Here is an 11,275-nt window from a genome sequence, read left to right as displayed (position 1 = left end):
TCTTTCCGGCAGTCTCTCCAGCACCTTCTACAGACAAAGTTTAATGTCATGCCAGCTGGCAAAGCCAAAATATTTAAAGGGCCCAGATGCACGTTTAGGAGCAAATAAAAAGGTTGAATTTGGAGATGAAAGGCAATAAATTGCTAACTGGCACTCTAGGGACTAAAAATGTTAGTGTGAATATTCACAAAAATTCCCCACTTCCCAATGTACCTTTCTAAGGTGGAAAAGCCATTTGTGGTTTGGGCATTTATCAAGACTAAGAAAAGGGACAGTGAGAAAAAAAAATGACACAGTAATAGCATACAGGCTTACATTATACAAGAAAGAGACTGGGAAAAGGAGTAGAAAAGGCAGAAAGGAACACAGGATGATTTTAGGAAGGTGATGTTAAGGATTTGGGAAAGGAAGAAGAGGTGGTGAAGCATTTCTCAAGTATCATGAATAATTCTTTGGGAAAATCAGACTTTAAAAATATTTTAAAATACTTGTATAATATGCAATATACATTTGGACTTTTGCATGTCAGAAATATTTAAATGACTTAATTAATTTGGATGTTGATGTTGGGTTTCTTCTAGATACAACCTCTTGCTGAGAGAGGACCAGCTTTATTTGGATTACACTGGACCAGAACATTTTAAAGCTTTTTGAATCCTTCACAAATTTTTAAATATTCAGATATTTTCCTTCTACATACTTTCAAAGAATAAACGTAACAGGACTTAGCCTCATATATTGCACGTATTTATTAAATCAGCGATTTTCAACTGGTATGCTGCAAGTATTTTTAAAACTTGCAATACCTGACTATTTAATCGGGGGCACTGACCTCTTTTCCTTTAGCTTGTCAAATAAAAGAAATGACAGCAACTAACACAACAATAGCCATCTGGTGTGAATGACTCAAAAGTATGTCTTTTTATTTATTTATTTTTTGTCACATGGGCAAACATTTTTGCCACAGAATTTAGTAATGAGATTAAAAAGTTTTTAAATCGCTGTAGTAAATCGTTAGTTCTGCATTTATTATCTCTAATTCAGCCAGTTCTAATACTGCATGGCAATCTTCTTATCAGTTTCCAATTAGTCGTTTTTCCTTCCTCAAACATGTTTGAAAATCTTTACTACTTTTCTTATGTCCCCACGTCCATCCTCAAATCCAAAGCCCAACTCAGCAGATAGCCTAGTGATCGATGCCAGGTGAACGTACTCCACCAGCCGCCTACTTTTGTACCTTTACACTTAACTGTATCTTTTATTCATAGTTGTTTTTCTTCTGCTTCAGAAGCAGCAGCTACCCCTCTATCCAACTTTAACCTCTTCCTGTGCTCTTAGCCTCATTTTCTTCCTTGTTCCCGAGCATTTTGTTTCAACAGTTATAGCCTCTTCTCTTACTCTTGAGTCTTAAATTTCTCCCTCTGTCTTACTCCTTGGCCTATGAACAGGCTTGAAACTTTGAATCCTTTTAAAAAAATTATTCCCATCTATTTTCTTTTTTTTTTTTAACACTGCTCATTTAAAGATCATCTATGCTTATTACATCTATTTCCTCTCCCCCCCAAATTCACTCTTCACTGAAGCTTATTTACAAGGCTCCACTGGTACAGGTGTTTTTCTTAGTCTAATCACTCAGTTCAGTCAAATTGGGTACCCAGAGTAAAGCATATTGAAAACATGTTTAAAATATACTAACAACTGGGTATTGTGCACAAAGATGTGCATGCCACCAACTATCCATCTCTTCACCTACCATCCTGGTTCCAGAGCAAACTATGGTTGTCTGACATTTTTTTCCTCAGTAGCTATCGAGTAATGATCTTCCCTGGGCCAGAAGATGACTTTGCTGGGCCAGTTGCTGTGGCCTTTGTCTAGGAGAATGTTGAAAAAATAGGATTGGGTCTCAAGGCGTCTTTGAAAAGACTGCATATGATCAGAGCACAGGCATCTCACAGTCTTCCTCCCACCTCTAGCTCCATTCAGAGAAGTCTTGACCTTTCCCCATGACTGTTCCTCAGTCAGACGTTGGCATCCTCCTTCATTAGTTTATTTCCTTTTCAAACCCCTTCAGAGGAGTTGAATTTTATTAATACTAGTTTCACTATTTCATAATTACTTAGGTAAATAGAGTTTATAATATTTTTAAATAAAATGTTATGTTAAGCTACAAAATTATCTCAAACTTATACACTTTAAACAAAATAATATTTTATTCTAAACGTAATTAGAATGACATTTTCTTTTTGAATGGGAGGTCACCATAACAATATTTAATGGTAAAATTATCTTTTATGGATTGTCAGGTGTTCTCCTTTTTTCTTACCTCTATAATCTTCAACCTCAATATCCCCATGCCCAAGATGGGATTACCCCAAAAAGGACTTTGAGTAACCCCCTGGACACTCTACAATCCATTGCCATCATCTTTCTTTCATTCCTGTTGAAAATAATCTCTTCTTCTCCTCACCTATGGCACCATATATTATTGTCTTCTGTATATTATTGTCACTTATGCATTTGACAAATCTCTGTCAATGAATCCTAAAAGCAAGACCCTTTACTCATTAGTAAGTAAATGATCCTTACTATTGTGTAAGATAATTTGTGGACAAGATCCTTATTTTTCTCACTACTTTCTGTGCCTAAAATAGAGTGCCTTACAAATAATAGGACTTCAAAAAATTTAATGAATGGTTTTCATCAAATATTGAAAATGTGAAATAAATAATTGGTCGTTTATTACATACTAGAGGCCCTGTGTACAAAATTCGTGCACGGGTAGGGTCCCTAGGACTGGCCAGCGATCAGGGTCGATCAGGTTCCCCACCTGCCTCCCCACCTCCTCCTTCCCTCACTCCCTCAGCACCCCACCATCACTGGTCGCCCACCATGTTCTGTGCCATCACCTGGTGGTCAGCGCACGTCATAGCAGGTGATTGAACTCCTGGTCTCCCAGTCGAACTCCAGAGGGGAAACTTTGCATATTAGCCATTTATATATATAGTGGTGTATATACCTGTTAAACTTATTTTTCCTTTCTTATTTGTCTACATATTTTAGTGTATCTTTTTATTTTATTTGCTTCTATTTCATTTTTTCATTTTTAACCTTTATTTTCTCTTCTTTTACTTCTCAGGCAAAAACATATTTTACATGGAATAAAACCTTTTGTTTCTTATTTGAGTTTTACATTTTATCTCAAAATTAATGAATGATAAAAATAAAATACTAAACTAAGTTGTTTATTACAAAATTTATGGAACCTTAACTGATCTTTCCCATGAGCTTAGTGGATTTCAAAAGAAAAAGAAACTAAACTAAACACAAGAAACATCAATGTGTTAGAGAAAAATTTTGGATTCGTTTGTCTAATGAAATAAATAAAGTTATAAGTTGAAATTTTAAAATCAAGAGGTTATTGATATGTAGTATGAATTGTGCAAAGTAAAGTCATGAAATTATATACCTGGGTCAAATGCTATGAATAAAGTAAATTTAGCAGTAGAAACCTTAGTGTGATACTGAATTGATATTAATCTCTGGTGGGCAACCCCATTAAAGTTAACAGTAAATCAATTGTTTTGATAATTTTAGTATTATACAAATTCTTATAGCTTGATAAATTACAATAATTTCCAGGACCTGTTAAGATATTCAAAATGAAATAATCAACCATTCAGCAGTCCATTTATTCTATACATAGTCAGTAAAATACAAGCCCTCAGAAAAAATAGCAGAAGACAGGAATAGAAGGAGATATTTAAGTTGAAAAATGTTCATCTTTGATTTATTATTATATATGTATATAACTAACTGAATTAAACATTTAAATTTCTTTCATAAGTGTCAAAATGTCCATTTTTGAAGTTATTATGTAAAAAAATAATATACTTCATCAGATTTATTTAACTTAAGTAGTGGCCCAAATATATTCTAACTGCATGGTTATATATATATTTGCATATATATATATATATATATATATCAGTCTGCCCCTCTTCCCACACTCCTATATAGGATCTGGCCTTTAACTTGGATATAAAAATAGTGTACTAAGAGGGCTCCTCATTGTCCAATTTCATCTTCAAATGAAATGGTTATGGAATGATTAATTTTGTGTGAAGGGGAACTTAGTAATACTCTGTGAAAAATTTCTAAAAATTATTATCATTTTAGTATATTTTTATTGATTTCAGAGAGGAAGGGAGAGAGAGAGAGAGAGATGGAAACATCAATGATGAGAGAGAATCATTGATCAGCTGCCTCCTGCATGCCCCGAGCCCGCGACCTGGGCATGTGCCCTTGATCGGAATTGAACCTGGGACCCTTTAGTCCGCAGGCCTACGCTCTATCCACTAGCCAAACCAGCTAGAGAAAATATCTAAAAATTATAAAAATATCTGCAGTGCTTTCCATATGTATTTTATATTTTATAACCTGTGACCTGAGGGAAAAAGTTTAAGGAATTAGAAACAAAAGGCAACCACCTCTTATGCTGGACCGAAATTACTGGACATTAAATCCTCCCTGTGGCTACACTGAATACATATTCATAGTGCTCATGTTTCATTACAAACACTATTTACTTTTTGGGATAAACCACCTAGACTAAATCAATATTGGATGTGGGGGCTTTTTAATAGCAAATGTAGGTCTAAAAATGTTCTGTTGTTATGCAATACCTACAGCTGTGCTGCAACTGCTGCTGCTTTTCTGGCCCCTCTTACTACTATATTTCATACATTAATTCCTACTAAGTGCCAACTGCTGGGGAAGTTCATGCCATACCCAAATTCTCATGCCAGTCCCGCAAGGTTGGTATTAGTTCCCTACAGTCTCTGAGAGGTTACATGACTTGCCCAAGTCACAGAGCCAGTGAGGATACTGTCCCCACAAAAACCAAGTTACACACTTGTATCTCTAGTGCAACTAATTAAGGAGAACTTCACAAACGGAAGAAAACAAAAGCTTATAGTCATTCCAAATTAACTTCATGACTCTCAGAAGAAAATAAAATCGTTTTCTTATTTTTTCTTTATTACTATGACTCATGTAATTGTTTACCAGATTTTGGAAATGAGCATTTGGTCATGCTCAGAGTGATGAGCACTACTTTCCCTGTCTGTTCTCTCCACTCCAGTTCTGAAAAAGTGAACTATGTGAGATGTTGGGAAGTGACACAGGGGTTTTGTTTTTGAAGAACATAAAGGACGGCTCCTGAAGAGGTGGTGAAGAAGGACTTCTAACCATGTGCAAAGGCCCACATTTGAGAATGGATCAGGGTGACCAGAAAAGACCGAGGCAAGAGCATTTGGTAGAAAATATCAATTACACCCAGTGAGCATTTACTTGGGGTTGAACATTACTAATATTTCTCACTCTCTTCCTAATCAGTACATAAGTGTGTTCAAGTCTCTCATGCCTTCAAAGGAATGATGAGAGACTCCAAATCCTCTTTGGCTTTACCTTCAACTAAATTGAAAGCAATACCAGAAGCCTCCTTTTCCCTAAGGCATGACTCTCTGATGTGGGGAATATTAAATTGCAGAGAGAAAAATACCTCTCTTATAGCATTTTTCACTTTCTTTTTTTTTTAAAAAAATATATTTTATTGATTTTTTCACAGAGAGGAAGGGAGAGGGATAGAGAGTCAGAAACATCGATGAGAGAGAAACATCGACCAGCTGCCTCCTGCACACTCCCCACTGGGTATGTGCCCGCAACCAAGGTACATGCCCTTGACCAGAATCGAACCCGGGACCCTTGAGTCCGCAGGCCAATACTCTATCCACTGAGCCAAACTGGTCAGGGCAGCATTTTTCACTTTCAGCAATTGCTTATGACATGTACTCAATTCAAGCTATTTATATAAACTGTGAGTTACTGTATTTTAATTTCATATGGTCTGAAATAATCTCAAACTTTTGGTATAAAATTTTTACATTTCTTATTCACAAGGTTTACTTGGAAATACGTGTTGTTCTAAAATTTCCTGACTTTCAGGCCTTTCAAACCTGCCTTGAGACACGTACCTTCAGCTAGCGTATCTGTTTCGTGAGACCCCTTTAGCTGCCTTCAGACTGAGCAAGTGTAAGACAAACAAGGACTTAAAATGAAGAAGCCAGGGAGCCAGAGCATGGACTAAGACAGTGGTCGGCAAACTGCAGCTCGGCAAACTGCGGCTCGCGAGCCACATGCGGCTCTTTGGCCTCTTGAGTGTGGCTCTTCCACAAAATACCGACTTCTGTGCATGGGCCACGAAGTTTCAGTCGCACTGTATGTGCGCGCCCGCACGTGGTATTTTGTGAAAGAGCCACACTCAGGGGGGCAAAGAGCTGCATGTGGCTCGCGAGCCGCAATTTGCCGACCACGGGACTAGGCAAATGGTGGAGTTATAAGAGACCTTTGAAATCATTTAATCCAATCTCATTTTCCAGGAGGGGAAACACAGGCCCTATGAGGTGAGATTGAAACACAGGCCCTGTGAGATGAGGTTGCTCAACATCGCCCAACTAACTGAAGGTGTTATGGTGACCAAAACTTGGGAATTCTGGGAGGCTGATGTCTGCATGTTATGAGCACATTCTGTAAATTACCCTAACGTATTATGAGTATTAAACTGTTCAATAACAATCCATCAAATGCTACAATTATCAATTGTTTTTTATGAAATACATTGCACCATGGTTTGAGTTTCAGGTATAATCACATATTAAGTTTAATACTATTTGAAACATATATTTTAAAACTTTGAAGTAGAAATAAAACACTTCTTTATTTAAAAATTAGTGGAAACATAGACGAAAAAAAAACTGATATTTGTTGACACCTTAAAAACAGTCTACATATGTTACAGTAGTACATTTAGCTATGTTATGCATTTGGTTTCTTGCATAGTTTCCAATGTGTTTTAGAAGAGAGCAATAATTTATGTGGAGTCAGCTGGAGTTTTAAAAGGTATTTTAAGAAACCACAATCTTCTTTTGCCCTCTTGCATTCCCAAGAGCTCTGACTGGTTAATATTCACCGTTGCTTAAGTCCTCTTAGGATTCAAAGTTACTGCTAGACTGAATTTAATGAATCCATCAAAATCACAGAAGATGCCGAAACCGGTTTGGCTCAGTGGATAGAGCATCGGCCTGCGGACTGAAAGGTCCCAGGTTCGATTCCGGTCAAGGGCATGTACCTGGGTTGCGGGCACATCCCCAGTGGGAGATGTGCAGGAGGCAGCTGATTGATGTTTCTCTCTCATCGATGTTTCTGACTCTCTCTGTCTCTCTCCCTTCCTCTCTGTAAAAAAATCAATAAAAAAATATATTAAAAAAAATCACAGAAGAATTTTCTTTTGCCTCCTCCAACACCTTGCTTCTCCTTAGTCATGGGAGGAAAATGCTTCTGTGAAGCAGAACACCTGTGAGACTGGGCAGTGTGGTTGAAATGGTCAGTTGTGGCTCTGTCTCAATCATGTGGCTCTTCTATGCCTAAAGAGGCCACTTGTCTACTGGGAGAACATTCTAGAATGCTAGACCTTGCATCCATCAACAAACGGGCACACTTCATTCAGAAACGCTGAAAATGGCACAGCACCCAGAGTTTACTCTTCTGTCTTGGGCTAGGGGTGGGGTGATGAAAGTAGACGTTTAGACTTTATTCCCTAATAACATCCAGCATCGGCTCCTTGCTAAATCCCTTGTGAGCCCTGGACATCTCCACTGACACAGGTGATCTTGCAGGTTTTAATAACTGGTCTGGAGCCACCATTCCTGTTGTTAGGTAATTTTTGAGTATAGTGTCATGTTCATGGAGGGAAACCTGAGGAAGCAAGTCTTAAGCCACCTGATGCCACATCCTAATAATATCTTGCCTTTGATGGTGCTCCAGATTTTTCACTTATATGTCACTTATCAACAGAAACTGGGCAAGTGGTGTAGGAGGCATAATTCTAGGATCGCCTCCAAGATTTCTGCCTGCTGCTACATATGCCCTGGACAATCCCCTCACCTCAGGTGTGGGCAGGACCTGGGAATGGGATGAGATAGTAAGCCCTGTGATTACAGTGAAGACTTCATTTTAGCAGATGAGAGAGAGAGGGAGGGAGGGAGAGAGGGAGAGATTCTCCTGCTGGCCTTGAAGCAGCAATAGCTGTGCTGTAAAAGGGCCAGGTGGTGAGGGAGGCCCTCGCTCAGAGCGCTCCCAGTGGACAGTTAGTAAGGAAACAGGAATCCCACTCTACAGCTGCAAGCACGCAACAGCCAACAACTTGAACGAGCTTGGAAGTGATCCTCCCTGACTGTGTTCAGATGAGAACATCGTCTGGCTGACACCTTCTCAGACCCTGAGCAGAAGACCCTGCTCAGACCTCTGAGCTACACAGCACCTGCAATAATAAATGGGCATTGTTTTGAGCCACTAAGCTTGTGGTAATTTTTTATGCAACAATAGAAAACTAATAAAAGCAACGGCAGACAATGTTACAACCATTTCACCAATAAGAAGACTGGTTCAGAAAGATGACTGATTTGCTTATTTTATTTTGAAAATTCGTGACAGGACTGAAATTGGTACCTTAGACCCTCATTTGTACTCTGCATTTTTTCCACAGTACTCGCCACCCTATTGCTCCACACTAATGAATATTATTGATAGAATTTCTTTACCCCTGTCCATAAACAAGATAAATAATGAAAAGTATGATATATTGTTTTACTCCATACAGCTCATCTCAAAGTACAGCAATTATTTTATTAAATTCTTGCATCAGTTCTTTAGTATAATAAAAAACAATCAAAATCATATTAAGTGTTAAGTTCACAATGTTTTAAAAGAATATTCAACCAAATGTCAATCTTCATCACTAAACAAACAATATTCTGAATAGTCCAGATCAGGAAATGGGATAGGTAATTCTACCCATTTTTTGAATTGTTTCTTTGTTGCATTACTTTTGAAAGACACTACAAAATTCTTTATTTTGAGACAAGGCAAATCTAAGCCTTTGTGCACCATCATCGTTCCCCAAGCCTGGAAAACAAAAGAGAGAACAAACAAAAATTAAATTTACATTAAATTAAGAATTCCTTTTGGCCAAAGTAGGAATGAACCCACAGCTATATACTCACCTGGCCACATGTTTTGCAGATGATCTCGCCATTTGTTTGATAGTCTGCAAACTTCTTTTGCAGTGCTTTGTTCTCTCTCACAATGTAGAGTTCCCTAAAATTATCAAGGAGTAAGAAACATCCCTGAGAATTCGCAAATGACCACTATGCAGCCCATAGGTGCATGTTGTTGAACTTGACACTCATCCTCAGGCAGATGTCCCTTCACATCCACCTCTCCAGGAGCATGTTACCTTTTGTGGCTTCTTTCAATCTGTTAATTATTTTAACTTGACTTAAGTTCTTCAAAACTTTGAGAACAAATATGAACATACACACACTGATATGCCTTGGATCAAAATGGCTTGAAGTACATATTACACTTCTCCCTCCCTCCCCAGTGCAGTATATTTGAAAAGTAGACATTTGAAATAGAGATACAATTTGAGGAAGTTAAAAAAGTTCTGGAAAATAATAAATTCAATTTGTACTATTTTGGAAGAACGTTTACAATACAACCTGCTTCACATCCTATAAAGAAGCTTAAGTGGACTCTCCTTGAACTTACTTGAATTCTGGTGTCATATTGACATGGTGCATTTTCTCAATCACGTGGATATAGTCTCCAGTGCAGGCGACCACACTGCAGTTTTTGCAGAGGAAACTTATTAACGATGGGTTTTCCTTGCAAAGCTTTGCGTTACTTCTCTTGACTTTCATTTTCTTTTCCATTATACTTTGCATCTGCAATTCCAAAATCTGCATCGAGAAAAGAGTATTCTGTGGTTTATTTATTCGCTGTCTCACTGAAGTAAGATTCTTGAATTCAGAGACCTTAGATAGTTGTGAAACTATACTCTTGGTTTATGTCCTAGAAGTTGAAATAATGAGGCAATAGCCCATGTACAACTTAGTATATGGACCTTCATGCAATCATGAAAATGTGGGACCCTCAAAAATCAAACCCTTCTATTTTTTAAAAAGTTCTAGTGTGAGAAAGTCCTTAGCAATATTTAGCAAAAAAATAAAATAAACCCAAAAACTCACCATCTACCCACCTCGTTTTAATTATCTCATAAAATAAATATAAACTTTCTTCCATATGAATCTCTTTAAGAACTAAACATTGTTATGACATCACCCATAGTCTTCTCTTATCTATGACAACCCCCCAGTTTCTTTCGTTGTTTCTCATTTAATTTCTAGATGCTTCATTATCTTAGCAAATCTCCTTAGCGACATCTCTTCATGTTCGTAACAGAAACTACCAGGTTACAATCTCGTAGCCATTTTTCCTAGGAACAGAACCATAATTTTATTCTGGGTGGAAATATGCTAGCTAAATGACTATATTTCCAAGCTAGAGGTCAAGGAGACATAAGAAAATATTAAGTGGTGTTTCTCCTATGTATGTGTACTTTTGCCTTTTCTATCTTTTTCCTCCTTCCTGCCTAGAATGAGCATGTGGCAGCTAAAATTCTAAAAGCTATCTTAGACCCTGAGAATGGGAGCCAAGTACTAAAGGGTGGAGAAGACAGAGAAGAGGCCTGAGGTCCTCCTAATATCATGAAGCTGTCATATGACTTTAGATTGTCCACATTCTTGATTCGAGAGAATAAGCCCTTATGCCATGCATTCCAGGCTCTGTGACTAGCGGCCAAACTTATTTCATCACATAAACCATCTAGTTTATCAAAGGCAGAAAACCTGAAGTAGGGACTGATTAGTTCTCACACTTACACAACTTCACAGGAAAAAAACGTGGTTCTTAAATAATATACCTCCAAACTGAATCTCTTCTAAATGGCCAATTTGTATTAAATTGTGGAGGAAACCATTGTTTGCCTTAAGACCTAGCGAAAACTTTTATGTTTTCAGTGAAAGTAAAGTATCAGTGCTGATGAGTGAAGTTGAATGGTCCATCTCTTTCATTCTTGCCTCTCTGTTCTGGGCCTTGACTTGAGGTAGCCATATTTGCACAGAGAAGAACAACTTACATGCAAACCTACAGGGTGTTGAATAGTTTAATCAGAGAAGTACAAAGATTAATTTCCTATGAAAATTATAACAATATAATAAATTAGCCTGGCTGGTGTGGCTCAACAGTTGAGCACTGACTCATGAACCAGGATGTCACAGTTGGAATCCGGTCAGGACACATGCCCAGGTTGTGGGCT

At 37.8% G+C, this 11,275-nt stretch overlaps 1 protein-coding gene across 1 annotated transcript in view; it reads right to left on the bottom strand.

Moving 5' to 3' along the window:
- Nucleotides 1–8,413: 8,413 nt before the first annotated feature.
- Nucleotides 8,414–11,275, bottom strand: part of IFIH1 (interferon induced with helicase C domain 1) — a 61,199-nt gene continuing 58,337 nt past the window's right edge. The window contains exons 14-16 of the mRNA XM_081095329.1: nucleotides 9,667–9,857; nucleotides 9,120–9,213; nucleotides 8,414–9,021 (exon numbers count right to left, since the gene is read on the bottom strand). Coding sequence (XP_080951455.1) covers nucleotides 8,842–9,021; nucleotides 9,120–9,213; nucleotides 9,667–9,857 — 465 coding nt within the window. The 3' untranslated portion in view covers nucleotides 8,414–8,841. The remainder of the gene's footprint in view (nucleotides 9,022–9,119; nucleotides 9,214–9,666; nucleotides 9,858–11,275) is intronic.

The sequence above is a fragment of the Myotis nattereri genome, assembly GCF_964212035.1.
Source record: "Myotis nattereri genome assembly, chromosome: 7".
NCBI lineage: Eukaryota > Metazoa > Chordata > Mammalia > Chiroptera > Vespertilionidae > Myotis > Myotis nattereri.
This window is presented reverse-complemented; position numbering and strand designations above follow the sequence as displayed.